At 38.2% G+C, this 15,390-nt stretch overlaps 3 protein-coding genes across 3 annotated transcripts; 1 reads left to right on the top strand and 2 right to left on the bottom strand.

Annotated features, from left to right (window-relative positions):
• Nucleotides 1–2,177: 2,177 nt before the first annotated feature.
• LOC103453752 (small ribosomal subunit protein eS28-like) lies at nucleotides 2,178–3,834 on the bottom strand. Its single transcript, XM_008393320.4, has 2 exons — nucleotides 3,631–3,834; nucleotides 2,178–2,633 (listed from the first exon to the last, which is right to left on the bottom strand). Exon 2 carries the CDS (start codon nucleotides 2,630–2,632, stop codon nucleotides 2,435–2,437), a length of 198 nt encoding a protein of 65 aa, XP_008391542.1. The 5' UTR covers nucleotide 2,633; nucleotides 3,631–3,834; the 3' UTR covers nucleotides 2,178–2,434.
• Nucleotides 3,835–8,122: 4,288 nt separating this feature from the next.
• On the top strand, nucleotides 8,123–10,085 carry LOC103453751 (uncharacterized). Its single transcript, XM_070811665.1, has 5 exons — nucleotides 8,123–8,269; nucleotides 8,840–8,940; nucleotides 9,061–9,215; nucleotides 9,411–9,552; nucleotides 9,635–10,085. The coding sequence occupies exons 1-5, from the start codon at nucleotides 8,123–8,125 to the stop codon at nucleotides 9,837–9,839; spliced, it is 750 nt and encodes a 249-aa protein (XP_070667766.1). The 3' UTR covers nucleotides 9,840–10,085.
• Nucleotides 10,086–10,647: 562 nt separating this feature from the next.
• LOC139191114 (secreted RxLR effector protein 161-like) lies at nucleotides 10,648–11,046 on the bottom strand. Its single transcript, XM_070811664.1, has one exon. The coding sequence runs from the start codon at nucleotides 11,044–11,046 to the stop codon at nucleotides 10,648–10,650; it is 399 nt and encodes a 132-aa protein (XP_070667765.1).
• Nucleotides 11,047–15,390: the final 4,344 nt, after the last annotated feature.

Below are 15,390 nucleotides of genomic sequence, written 5' to 3'. Positions count from 1 at the left end.
TGAGGTCGTCCACAGCAGATTACCCCTCCTGATTTGGTGAGGACAGCAGCGACAGAATCGATGAGGACCAAGACATTTTCCCGGCTGAAAAAAAAAAAACAATTACCCGGCTCTGGTGGATGGGTATCTTTTCTGTAATTGCCTGATAAAATCCATTGATGGTTCCCCGTAAATGCAGCTCGTCCAACTATCCCTTCACCCACTATGTTAAACGGTTTATCCAACGCCTTCTCTGCATGCCTGAGATCGTAGAAGTGGACGGTCACGATCCCGTCGCACGCCCTATTCATCTGCACCCACCTCACCTCCCCGAACCCCTCCATCTCCCCCCTCACCGTCCCCTCGCTGACGTCTTGAGCTCTTGGTTAAATACTCTGATTGGATGGGTGGGGACTCGAAGGTACACGACGAAACACAATCACTTGGATGTTGTTGGAGGTGGTTTATATACGTAGCGATCTCTCTTCTTCCCTTTGTCTCACATGCGCTTAACAGCTATGGAGTTTGGGCCGTACGACTGGCGACTTTGCTTTGACCTGCTTTCACTTGGTCAGTGGCGCCAGATGGCTCCTTGATGCTCCGGCAACGGCGCCGAGCTTCACTGGAACGCCGATAACTTCTAGTGACGGATACCTCCGTGCCCAAAACGCACACCATCGTCTCAACTCTTGGAGCTCCGGCGACCCATTTGGGGACAAAGATATCGCATTCTCAAGGGAGCATCTCAATAATGATTGCTGCTTTCAGATCAAGAACAATAAGTCTTGGGAAATTCAAGCTTTCACCAATGGCTCTTCTGGGGAAAATTGTGATGGAGGAGTGAAAACTCTGAAGCAGCAGCCCCTTCCGTGAATTTGGCCAACAGAAAGTGCATAAAGAGAGAGATAGCTGAAAGAAACAGACTAAGTTTTTGAGTTGTGGGATTAAATTGGAAAATACTGAGATATAATAAAGAGCTGATCCGCTAAAATGAAGGGACGTTAATTGAAAAGATTGAAAAGTTGGGTTTTCTGGAAAAGTCTTGAGCTATTGGTTTCTGCAGACTCACGGTGGTGAGATTTTATGAAAAAATGAAAGAGAACCGACATAGTTTTTCATGTCGATTTACACAAACGGCGCTAAATGTTGATGCACAAAACCGGAGATCTTGGAACAAAGTAAATCCGGCAGTGAATCTGCATGAAATGTAAATAACACAAGATGTATCGTGGTTCACCTCAAGATTTGGGCTATTTCCACACTGATTGTATTATATTTCTCTGTTGAAGAGGGAGAGAGAGAGCTTAGAGCTTAGGGGGTGTGAGGAGGCTTAGGGTTTGTGAGGGTGAGGAGGCCCTTTTATAGAATAAGGGCTCCTCCCCTAATTACATATTTACCCATTCTTTTATTACATAATTACATTTAAGTCCCCCGAGTATTTATATGAGGTCTAAATATGAGGTCCTGAATATGGTATAAACAACCTTAGGTGTTAATTGTTTTGCAGGTACATTTTCGTCTAAGAAAAAGAATGTGGAAATTTGCATTCACATGTATCGAATTTAACATCCACAAGATTCGAACCTAATACCTCTCACTTACAGATGAAAAAGAATACGATCTGACCATAATACTGAGTGGCAAATTCAATACTAATTTATTCTCTCCACTTCTAGAAGGCCCTTTTTATGTTCGATTGGATAACCATTGCCTTTAATCATTATGTTTCCCATATACCACTATTATATCCAAAAAAAGTTGAAGGATTTGCACTAAGCCATACATTGAGAAAACCTAATAAATTGGTATCAAAACTTCCATCTGTACAGATTCAAACCTAAAACTTCCCGTCTACGAATGAATATGAATACAAATAAGCCGTAAGAATAGTGCAAAAACTCCAGAATTTTATGGGGTAACTGATAACTGCCATACTTCCAAGAATTTTTTATGACAAACATGAATTTTAACAAAATTTTGACTCCTTTGTTGCTTGAATTGCTTTCTATTACAAAATTTAGGCTCCAAGTATGGACGGAGAAATTGAAAATTATTAAAAATGTTAAATTCTCTTTCCTCCTAATCTCTCATCCCTTCACTCCCTTCAATTTAAACGGTTACGATTAAACCACGTCAACATCTTGTACTGATTTTAAGACAACATAATGACTTAACAATTAAGCAACAATCCTGGTAAATGGTAAGAAGGAAAGCAAACATTTGACATAGCAAGAAGGAAAATTGTCACTTGTTCAAACAAAACCTAGGACTTTTTCAGACAATTTAGTTTAGAAACATTCCATAACAAAATCTCATCACAAAAATAATGTTTATAATGCTAGTAATTCCCAGAACCGGCAACCCAACAGCCATTCACTGACACAAAATAACTGTTGCTTGCAACGAACCTAAACTCAGACATAGGAGCATCGACAAACAAGACCATCTCCGATGATTACCGCAACCTTCTTGCCTCCCTCTCTGACTCGAGCAAGGTAAGGATATCCCCCTCTCTGACTGGTCCCTTGACATTCCTCATGATGAAACGGTTCTGGTCATCCAGAAACTTGACTCTCACTTGAGTCACCTGCCCACGAGATCCAGTCCGTCCCATAACCTTGATCACAATAGCATGCTTGATCGTGTTTTCCATTCTTCACAGAAGACAAAATAGACAAGAAATATTCAGAAAACACAAATCGTCAATTTACTTCAAACCCTACAATCTAGTAACCCGAGATAGCTGAATTGTACAAGAACCATTTGAATACAAAACACATGCAAAAAGACAGAAGCTAAAGGAAAGCAACAATGCAAAATTATGCCTCTTGATTAGGGAGACCAACAATTTATCTTAGTTTGTAAAGCAAGAAACAGAACAAATCAACTAGTACAACTGCCAAAGAGGAAAAAAGGAAAGCGAAACCCAATAGTACAACTGCCAAGAAACAGAAGCTAAAGGACCGCTTTAAAAAGCATTATGAATTTACGATAATAAGTCAACCACATGTTAAGACTCAAGAACCATCACAAAACACAGCAAGAAAACTCAATAGGGATAACAAATTCATGGCATTTGGTAAGAGCTGCAACTAAGAACCAGCTGCAAAGTAACATTCCGATGATGGAACATCGAAAAGGAATATATATTAAGTTATTAACATTTATACAAAGCGTTACAATTAGCGTAAAAAACACAAGTTAAAATTCAAGAACCACCAGAAAAAGGAGCAATAAAAATCAAATGGGTACCCAAAACTAGTGGTATTTGGTAGATCCCATTAAGAACCGAGCTGCAAAGTAAACTTTCTGATGATCGAACTTCCTCCGGTAATATTAAAACCAGTCAATCAGATTACAGAAAAAAAGATCACTATTTAACATTGCCTCAAATATTGCGATGATAAAAATATATATAAATCGAACCAAATCTAACCATATTTTTCTACAAATAAACAAAAATTAGACAAATAAAATTAGCAGAAATCATGAAAAGAAGGAAAAAAAGATATTAATCAGCCTAAACCAAAAATTGTGAACCAAAAACTCAAACCTAGTACTGATTAAAATAATAAAGTAAATGAAGAATTCAGAAAAAAATATAAAACAAGATAGCAGATGGAGCGAGAGAGATAAGATACGAGCACTGACCTGGAGGTTGGAGATTCAGAAGAGACTGCGAGAGCTTGAAGAAGACGATTAAATGGCGTCGCAGAGGAGTGTGCTGAATCGCAGGAGACGTAGGAACGGCGTAGGACAAAATGAGTGGGAAGAGAGGAAATATAGTTTAGTCGACTAGGGTTTGGGTTAGGTTTACTGTTTTGCCCTTCTTATTGTATTTATTTCACATCCACCGATTCTTCAAAGTTCACGGGGTCCACACGACGTCGTTCTTATAGTAGCTTAGTTGTTTTCCTATCAGCATTTGAATGCATAAAGAGTTTCTCTTGTGTGTGTGCGCGCAAGGGCGGAGCTACTAGGGCCCAGAGGGGGCATCCGCCTCTACTCAGATTTTTGGACGATGAAAAAAATTGTCATGACAATTAAAACAACAATTAAATTTTTGATTTTGGTTCCTAATATTCCACGTTTTCTAACCTAAATCAAACCCAATTGAACTGGGGGTTTCATAAATAGATTGGATTCAACCGATGAAGTATCATAACTTGATATAAAAATTTTACTCTGCAAAGTATTTTATATGAATTTACTTCATCCATTCGTTTGTGGCATTACAATTTAAAATTTAACTTTTTAATTTAGAGATTTTTCATTGTACTTGACCCTCAACAATTTAACACCCATTATTTTACTTTGTTGTTTTAGGACGCCCCCAGTCAAAAATATTTCTAGCTCCGTCCTTGTGTGTGTGTGTGTGTGTATTCGTAAAAGGGTCCTTGGAGAGGAATAGGAAAGTCACCTCGTATTGGCCGTTTCATGGCCATGTATTGATCATATTGTGACTGTTTATAGTTCAGTGTCTTTGCCCTGTTTTGGCCCCAAAATATAGCGTTATGGTCTAATAAATTAGGGTTGTGTTCTTGTTAATTGCGAGAGGTCAAAATTACACTAAAATAATTGAGCAGCAATCTAAATTTGACCTCCACGGATTAAAGGAAGTAGGAGGTCAATAAATTAGGGTTATCATTCATATTTTTTGACACACCCCGACCTAGTCAGGACGTGCTGGCCGTCACGTGGGAGTGACGTAACCATATACACAGTGCGGAAATAATAAAGATATAAAGGAAATACGAAGGAATGAAAACCAAATTACTAGCAGTACTAGCTAAGATAAGGTGCTAGAACGAGATTAATAGTGAAATACACAACCAAATCATAAATAGTCTAAATGCAGTCAAGCAGGACAAGTACTAATAATACAACTCCCGATGGTGATCCTACATGGTGATGTTCTGTCAGAGCCCCCTTCAGATCCCTTGTGATCCACCAAAGCACTTCTACTTAAAACCTGGAGGGGCGTAAAACAGAAAGTGTGAGTGGGCAAAAACAAAGCTTTTCAAAATAATTTCATTTCTCAAAAGTTCTAATCCCTCGCAGTAAAACCTGTATAATTTCCCAGAAAAACAAATAATAAGCTATATTGGAAATCATACTCAAGATGAAAATCCATAGCAGTATACCATGCTAAAGTATCTCAATGCAATTATAAGTATTCTAGGCAAAATATATCAATGACAAATATCGCGTCAGTTAAATCCCTCTAACTGAATCTACATGGCTGAGTATATAGCTCATAACCAATCTCAATCATATCAAATCAAATCCTGCACACGAGTCGGAACCACCTAAAGTGGTCTGTACGACAAGACCAAGGTCTAAAATATCGATATTATCCTAATATTTCCATCGAAATTTCCGTGTTTTTGGACTACCGATATTTCCGATATCATTGATATTTTAGACCTTGATAGGAACTCTATGTGGTACTAAGTCACTCATATATCTTACTATGCAATCTATAAAGTGTAAAATATTGTACTAATTCATTATATATAAATGATAATGGTGTGTTTAAACTTTTTTCATTAATTACTACATATTTTCTACACTCACAATGTTTGCCAGCTTGTTATATAATCAACTTAAATCAGTTAAATCCATCATGCAATGCATTTTTTTCCAATTTTTTTGTGATAAACTAATAGATAATTGACTAAATAAACATCCTGCAAAGTTTCAATAAAAATTTCCAAGTTTTTCTTACAATTTCCATGGTTTTTATTCAATTTTTATCGATATCGATAATATCCCTATATTTCTATCGAAATTTCCGTATTTTTGAATTACCGATATTTCCGATATCATCGATATTTTAGACCTTGGACAAGACTAGGTGTAAAATAAATATGCTCTAGTGCTACGATCACGTGAAGGCTGTGCGAATGACGGCGGGTCACGTACAAGTCGGAACCACCTAAAGTGGTCTATACGACAAGCTTGTGCACCTAACTTGGATACAATGTGAGCATATGGTGCGGGAGGTGAACATCATGTGAAGGACTGTGCCTTAACTCTGGGCGGGAGCACTAACACCGGGTTGCAGGTTTATGAGCTCTCAATACATCACATCATAATCACACCATATCTCGCATAACCGAAGCAATCTCATATCTTTAATTTATGCACTTATCTGTGCGTCCACAGCACCAATCATAAATATATGCAACTACTAATGCATAAATAAAATAGGTAGATACTTTGCATAACATTTCAAAACGTATAATAATTCAAATTCATTTTCTGGGAAAAGTCTCAATTATATAGGTATATATGGAAAACCAAAAGCTCACTCACTGGTATGTCGAAGGGTCGTAGCCCCTGAGCCTCGATTGATGGCGCTCGTCCTCAGAATAGGTCTCACCTATATGCGAAATAACTGAATAAACGATATTTAAAGCACATACACAAAACTAGGAAATAACTTCTCATACAATGCTCAAATGGGGTATTTGAATATACCACAATGACCTACTCAACCTTAGGAACACCCCCATATTTTTAGAAAAAATTTTCGATGCCCCACGCGTAGCCACGTGCCTGCAAGGGCACGCCCAGACGTGCCCCCACACGCGGCCACGTGCCTGGCACACCTAACAGAATCTTTAACGGTGTTATGGAATATTCCGTAAAAAAGCATCATATTCTGTTAAAACTAACCTGACGCCGTTAGAATATTCCGTCAAGTTTGATGGAATATTCCGTCGTCTTCAACCTTCGAACTCCGGTGACCGACGTCATCGCCGGAAAACTGGAAAATTTTAAATCGTCATTTCCCGCTCATTTCTCAACCAAATTTCATGAAATTTGTACCAAAATGAAGCTTAGGACGAGAGGAACAAAACCTTACCACTTTCAAGCCTTGAAATCCACGGGATTTCACAGGAGGAACCTCGATAATCCGGCCAAACTTGAAACTCGCCAAACTCGACTTCCTGACGTCCAATTCGCTTTGTTTTTCTTCTCCAAGCTTCGTAAAGATGTCCTAAAGCTCACTAGTAGCTTAAAATCTCTTAAAAACTTCGATAACACGAGTGCATGAACAGTGACCCAAAACAGGGTTCTCGGGAAAATGAGGTCTTCGCGTTCTAAAAATGGTATAGATGAGTGCGTGACGATATGATGAAGATGATGATGCTAACCATGAGCTTGATCCGTGCGTTCAATGTAGGGTTCAAGGTTTGTTCGTACAATTGTATGGACATGGAAGGAAATGCGAGAGGGAGGAGAGAGAATCAACGGGATAAGAGGAGGGTATGTGTGTGTGGTCCAGTTTGCAGTGAGTTGGAATGCAAAGGATAGAACCCATTGGTCTAAAACCTTAGTTAATACACACACACACAACTCAATAATAACAAGGGTATAATAGAAATTCCCACGCTCTCGAGAATAAATAATATATACGTCCGGAACGGGCTGTCACATTTTTACTTAATTAATCAAATATTAAATTCGGTTAAACTGAATTGTCAATTTATTAAAAATGTGATAATAAGGTAGCTTATTGTGTTCCTAATCAGAGTTTGAATGCATACAGACCTATAGGGCTGATTTCGTCTATAGAACATATATGAGAATCCCATAAGAGGGGATCGGGGATCCCGCTATTGGAGAGGGATAGAATTGTACCCTTTTATCGACCATTTCAAGGCCATGTATTGAACCATGTAGTGACCATTTAAAGTTCAGTATTTTTTCCCTTTTTGGCCCTACTCTATAGGTCGTTATATTGTCAATACATGGTCACGCTAGATGGCTCAAATGAGGGTATTGTCCTATCTCGTTCCAAAAATGGAGGCGGATCGCTCTTAGAAGGAGCTCATATTTGTTTATACTGTTCATTCTGAGAGCCATGATTAGATTCAAAATAAGAGCAGCCCAAGTAGTGCAGCTTTCATCTTTTTCATCTTCTTGGTACTTGGATTTCTAACAAGTAACAACCCTGCTTCTGAAAGAGTGCTTTTGTTTATTTGTTCTCAGATATCAATGTGGAAAAGGCCGAGGACGTTATGCAGAAGATGAGGGATTTGGGGTTTGCTAGGACACCGTTGTCCTACAACATTTTGCTCAATTTGTATTATCAGATGGAAACACTAACAGATTCAATGTTTTAACGAGTGAAATGGAAGAGAGGGGCATTGGTCGTGACAAATACACCTACGGTATCCAGCTCAATGCATGTGCAGCTGCTTCTGATCTTGAGGGAATTGACAAGGTTATGGCAGAGTGGGATTATGGGATTGGGATAGTTATGTCAATGCAGCAAATGGTTATACGAAAGCACCAAATGTGAAAAAGGCATTGGCAATGCTAGAGAAAAGACACAGGATTATGAGTACCTTATCACACAATATGCAGCACTAGGGCGGAAAGATTTTTTTAATAGTGTAAAGAGCGATCAATTGACCTAATTCACTGTTGCAACTATCGATCACGATCTAAAAAAGTAATTGAGTTCATACAACATAACGTTTCTTAGAGTACAACATCTTTACCCTGATATTTTATGTTGTTGGTAACGAACCTTTTTTCTTCTTTATAAGTAATATTGGAGAAAATGGAAATCAGACATTTACAAGAAATGGTAAAGTCATTTCAGTTACTGCATGCGCCCTTGATTTATGCATATATTTTGTAATGAGATATGGTCTTCTTGATGGAGTATATATCGAAAAAGTTCTTTTCTGTTTTGTCCTACACGTCTTTCATCAATAATTTATAGTGCTTCTATCTGAGAGAAGTGGGCTGCAAGTTCGCATCAAGGGTGTCGTTAAGGAGCTAAATGACTATGTACTGAAGGGATTTAACTCAGCTTGGACAATAAATGGGTTTATTTTAACTTCCTCCAGGTGGCCCTCTGTCTACAGTTTCAACTTTCAAAGTCCTCTCTACCAAATGTTTGCAGAAGGTCCGGATTGGTGAACAGATATCTTTAGTGAGGTTTGTCTAAGACAAAACATAAAACTATATCATGTGTTAAAAATTTCTTATTTGATTTCTTTCACTTTCGAGAATATTTCCATATGAAATGCTGACTTTTGTTATATTTTTGGAAGAAAGGATGAAAATTCCATGGCCACTTTCACCTAGGGAGGCTGCTCTACACTATTTTATGTTTGAGTACTTCCAAGATGATCTGATTGTTGTGCTCTTGAAATCGGTAGGTAACCGAAATAGTCTTTTGGCTTCAATTGTTGTGCCTTCGCCCATGAGCGGTAGGTCTCGGGTTCGAGACTTGGGAGCAGCCTCTCCATAAATGGGGGTAAGGCTAGCCGACATTCACCTCTCCCATACCCTGCGTAAAGCGGGACCCTTGTGCACTGGGTACGACCTTTATTCATATTCCCAATACTCCTGCAATTCCAAAATGGAAACCTGAATAAACTGATTTATCACAAATGTCGTCTCAGATCTCCGACTTGGAAAGGAAAGCATTGATGGTACTCATTGTCCCACCAATGAGGCTACTGCTGGAGCAAAGGATGCTGTAATGATAGATTTGGTGGGTGGCTTTGCTTTGCAGAAGGTTACCAACGAAAGAAGTTACGGTACGCTATGGCTACTTGAATGTAATATCTGTTGACTTTGTTTTGTGGTTTGTAATTAAAGCCTTGAACAATGTTTATTATTGTAGGACAATAGCAAGTATGGATATAAAGATGGATTTTGTCCCGCCATCCCTTATAAATTTTATCTCGAGGCAGCTCATTGGCGGTGGTTTCAAACTCTATCAAAAGGTTATATGTTTCGTATTCAAGTGTAAAACGATACAGCTAAAGATTAGACATATGGAACAGAGTATATACTCAGAGATATTTCGAAAAGGAAGGGGAGGGTAGAGAAATTTCTTGAGGTTGCCTGTTTGGGCGTTCTGCCGAAACTACATGCAAGCATCCCTTCACTATGGGACTCTATTTTTTATCACTTTTCTCCCACTTTTGTCTTATAGTTTTAAAGAAAATCGAATTATAGTTTTGGGCAAAATAAGTGGGACTCTGCTTATAGTTTTGGGCATACTCATGTTAGATTCTCAGAGACTATGATCTCTGTTAATGAAAAATGGTGATGAAGGTTTTCTGGAAAAATCATAGAAGTTGCTGAGAGAATGTTCTTCAACGAAAAGCTTGCATTGATTCACTCTCTCATCACACCAAGCATGAGAGAGAGAGAGGGAGAGAGAGAGGAAAAATCATAGAAGTTGCAGAGGTAATGTTCTTCAACGAAAAGCTTGCATTGATTCACTCTCTCATCACACCAAGCGTGTGTGAGAGAGAGAGAGATTCTCTCTTTCTATTACAAACCAAATCCAACCATTCATGTAATCTACCCTATAAGATAGCTACAAGTGTCAACACAAATCACTAACTCTAAGATTACATCTCAGCTACTCATTTGGACTGTGATCCAACGACTCACAATAAAATTGGAAAACTAAGGCTAAAACAAATATATCTCTTGCACAAACACTTATATTTCAACACTCCCTTCTAAGTGTTGTGCTGAGATTACTCCAAGCGCCTTCCTTAGATATTCAAATCGATCTCTAGCCAATGCCTTGGTAAAAATATTTGCAATTTGTTCCTCAGTCTTGCAATACAACATATCAATTTCTCTATCTTGCAATGCATCTCGAATGAAGTGAAATCTTCAATTTATATGCCATGTCTTGTGATGATGCACAAGAATCTTGGTTATGGCTATAGCTGAAGTATTGTCACATAGAATTGGTGTAGATTCAACATGTTCCTCACCAAAAACTGAGAGTACAAATCTCAGCCAGATTGCTTGTGCAGTGGCTTTTGCTGCACTAACATACTCCGCTTCGGCTGTGGAGAGCGCAACACTACTCTGCTTGATTGATGCCCAAGAAAATACACCTGAGCCAAGATTAAATGCATATCCAGATATGCTCTTCGTATCATCTTCACTCCCTGACCAATCAATATCATAGTAGCCACTTAGCATTGCTTCTTTCCCTTTCTCATGGGCTATCCCATAGTCAAGTGTGCCTTGAATGTACCTAAGTACTCTTGTGGTAGTTTCCATGTGTTTTCTGGTGGGGTTATGCATGAATCTAGCTAACAGACTTGCTGCAAACATGATATTCGGCCTTGTAGCAGTCAAATATAAAAGACTCCCAACAATCTGTCTTTATAAACTCTCATCAGCTGGTTCACTTCCATCAATCTTAGACAATTTTTCATTCACAGCAAGAAGAGTTGTAGCTAATTTGCAATCTTTGAAGCCAAATTTATCCAGTAGTGTCTTTACATATTTCTTTTGATGCAAGAAATGCAAAAATTAGATTGTAACATACCTAATCCCAGAAAGTGATGCAGCAACCCAAGATCAGTCATTTCATACTGTCTCATCATCTCCGTTTTGAACTCCATCATAAATTCTTGCCTGTGTAGATGAAGAGATTAATGCCTTCTTGAGTCGGTAAACCTTATCTTCCTTGTTTTTAATCACAAAACCAGGAGGTTGATCAACATACACTTCTTCATGCAATACTCCATTTAAAAATGCTGACTTCACATCCAATTGAAACAGTTTCCACCCTATATGTGTAGCAAGTACAACCAATGTTCTAATTGTATCTAGCTTAGCAATTGGGGCAAAAGTTTCATTGAAATTTACCCCTGGCTTCTGAGAATAGCCCTTTGCAACCAACCTTGCTTTGTTCTTCTGTACTGAGCCATTAAGGTTCAACTTGGTTTTGTAAACCCATTTGATACCAATCACTGGTTTATCAGATGGTCTACTAACCAACTTCCAAGTATTGTTCTTCTCTATCATTGTAATTTCATTTTCCATTGCTTTCTGCCATGCTTCATCCTTGGATGCTTCTTCAAAGTTTTAGGTTTAATAATGCACAAGTTGCACTTCTCATACATTTCTGCAATACTTTTGTACTTAAGTGAAGTATGATCAAGGTCTTGTGAACCTAGACCTCCACTTTGTTTTGTAGCACCTGCTTCAACTTGTGATTCTTTAGTACTCCTTAGTGTTTCACCATCCATCAATGATATCTCAGCATGAACTAAGCTTGATTCACAAATCTTCATTTCTCCCTTAGTGGACATTTCAGTAAGTGGAACTGAAATACTTATTTCTTCTTGTGCACTCCAATCCCAACACGCTTCTTCATTGAACACTACATTTCTGGAGATGATCACTTTTCCAGATTCAATGTTATACAATATGTAGCCTTTCTCACAACTTCCATTTCTCAAAAACACACATCTTGTGCTAAACAAGTCAAGCTTCTGCCTCTGTTGTTCTGGAACATGTGCATAGCACAGAGAACCAAACACCTTTAAGTGCTTAATCCCTGGCTTTCTTCCACTATAGGCTTTAAAAGGGGTTTTCTTGTCCAAGGCTTTAGTTGGACATCTGTTTAAAACATACACTGCGGTGTTAAATGCTTCAGCCTAAAACTCCAGTGGTATATTCTTTTCAAACATCATGCACTTAGCCATCTCTACAATGATCCTGTTTTTTCTTTCAGCTACACCATTCTTGTGTGGTGAGCATGCCATTGTGAGTTGTCTCTCCATTCCCATTTTTTCACAAAACCTGTTGAACTCCATGGATGTATACTCTCATCCTCTATCACTTCTTAGTTTCTTCAACTTATAGCCACTTTGATATTCAACAGTAACTCTAACTTCTTACATACATTGAACACTTCAGATTTGTATATTAGAAAATAAACCCAACACATCCAAGTACAATCATATATGAAAGTGAGGAATTACTTATTTCCAGCTTTTGTAACAGTTTGCATTGGTCCACAAACATCAGTGTGTACCAAATCTAGTGGAATAATAGCCCTAGTTGTTGTCTCTCTTGGAAAAGAATCTCTGCAATGTTTCCTAAGAATGCAGCCCTCACACACTTCTTTGGTGTTCTTGATCTCTGGTAGTCTAAGCACCATTTCTTGCTCCTGAAGCAACTTCAAACTATTTACATTCAAGTGTCCCATTCTCCTATGCCAAATCAATGTTGACTTACTCACATTTGCCCTTAAAGCAATATGTAAGTCTGTTTGAAGTTTCAAAGGAAAACTTTTGTTTCCTTTCATTGGTACTTTGGCAACCAGATTGGAGAGAGTGTGCAGTCATCATAAATCTCAGCCTTGTTGTCTAAAAAAATCAGAAAATATCCATGCTCCATCATCTGCCCTACACTAAATAGATTCTCCTTTAAATTAGAGACTAGCATCACTTCTATGATGTATCTTATTCCCATTTTAGTGTTAACCACCAAAGTCCCTTTTCCAACAACATCAACTAGTTATCCTGTACCTATTTCCACCTTTGCAGTTATGCTTCAGTCAATGTCAACTAGCACATCTTCTCTGACAGTCATATGGTTACTACAACCACTATCCACATACCACACATCTTCAATGGACTTCATATCAATTGCATTATTGGCATAAAACATAGTTGGTGTGGAGAGAACCTGAGTTGCATAATTTAGCTGCTGAACATTTTTCTTGTTATTGCAGTCCCTTGCAATGTGACCAATTTTCCCACAACTGTGACATTTAGGTTTGCCTTTAAGAAAAGATTCACCATAATGGTACTTATCACAATGCCTACAAGGATTTATACCACCTTTTGCAGTTGCAAATTGCTTCCCAGTTCGATAAGTAGGCTTTTGATCCCACTTTTTGAATTTTGGTTTCCAATTTTTCTTGTATCGATTGTTTTGATTTCCAGAAGAATTGGTATGTTTGAGGGTTCACACTGAGACTAGCAAAGGCTTTTTCAGTTTTGTTCTCACTATGCCTCTTCAACATGTGTGCAAAACTCTTCAATGAAGCAACAACTTCTTAAACCTCAATCACATCTATATCCTTTGAATGCTTAATCACATAGCATATAGGATCATATTCAAAGGGCAAACTAATTAATATTTTCTGCATAATTCTCTCCCTAGACAATTCCTCTCCATAACTTCTCATTTGATTAACCAGATCAAACAGTTTTGTAAGATAAACAGACAAGGACTCATCATCTCTCATTCTGGTAACACTATTGCAAAATGACCTATAATTGGCGGTTCAAAAATCGACAAGAAAACATAATTTCTGTTGCATATTTGGTAAAAATTTGACATAAACTCATGTAATGTCAGATAATGGAACCAGCACCAATGCTAGCGTCACGAAAAGGCTTTTGATGTCGGTTAGTCCTCTTAATCTGCCACGAAGAAGGAAATCAATATAAAATAGAAAAGGATAGTAGCGTCGGTTAAAAGTGACATCGAGGCTCATGTTGGTTACATGTGACACTAAGTACTGACAAAGAGTGTTGGATGGTGCAGACTGGTGTCGGTCTTAACCAACACCACCTAACAATTTGATAAATAAAATAACCGATATATTGTCGCCCATAAGCGATACCACAGACTATTAATAATAATAAAAAAATAAAATTTGTCTTAGTTTTTGGGGAATGAAAACGATTCATTTAGGAGGGAAAACGAATTGTTGGGAATTGAGATGTGCTCGGATTTGAATTTTGGTTTGGAGTGGTTTGTTGAGTGGTGTTATTCATTTCGATGCGACATGACTTCGTTGGATTTCCTTGCTGGTTTTTGGGACTAATAACACCATTACATGTATAAGCTTAATCCTTCAAATCTCTCTCATTTTTAGTAATTTTCTCTACTAAAAGCTTATAAGCTTACCAAGAACACCATAATAGACAATTTTAAGCTGAAACTAGCTCGAGTTTGAGGAGACCTTGCCAGAATCTTTCACCAGAACTGAAGAGGTTGCAGAGGTTAACATTTAACACCTTACCTAGGGTTGGAGATTGATGATTGGGGTTCCTCTCGGATTTCATCGGGGCTGCTGAAGACACACACATCAAAGACCTCGAAAAAAAACATAAAAGTTACAGAGGTTTACACCTCAAATTCTAACCTCAAATCCAACATGCAGAGGGAGGAAACTCTATCTCAGATTAGAAGGAGTTAAGCGCTAGCTTGATTGACAGTAAGTTCATAAGATTTCTCAATAAACACACTAGAGAGCCCATAGAGCACAGAAGCTCAAGTTTGATATGTTCCAGACCATGGATCATGCATGCAAGGCTCTCGAGCAGATTCCCAGGTTACTTTGGTGATAAATTCGTGGTTTGGGGTTCTAATTTTGTTGGGTTCGAGAGTAGTGAATTGTGATGATGATGCTCTCGGTTACTAGAGAGAAAATTATAGAGTATTGTTAAGAAGAGAGTTAGAGAGAGAGTGATCTAGAGAGAGATCACGGGAGTGGGAAGAAAAACAATGGGTCGGTTTACAAACACCACACAATGGTGGGTCCCACATCTAAATTAAAAAAACGGGTTGTTACAATCTAGTGGGGTTTGCTAT

Source organism: Malus domestica, chromosome 14 (assembly GCF_042453785.1).
Source record: "Malus domestica chromosome 14, GDT2T_hap1".
In the NCBI taxonomy this organism is placed as follows: domain Eukaryota; kingdom Viridiplantae; phylum Streptophyta; class Magnoliopsida; order Rosales; family Rosaceae; genus Malus; species Malus domestica.
The sequence above is the reverse complement of the archived record's forward strand: the minus strand, read 5'-3'. Positions and strand labels throughout refer to the sequence as shown.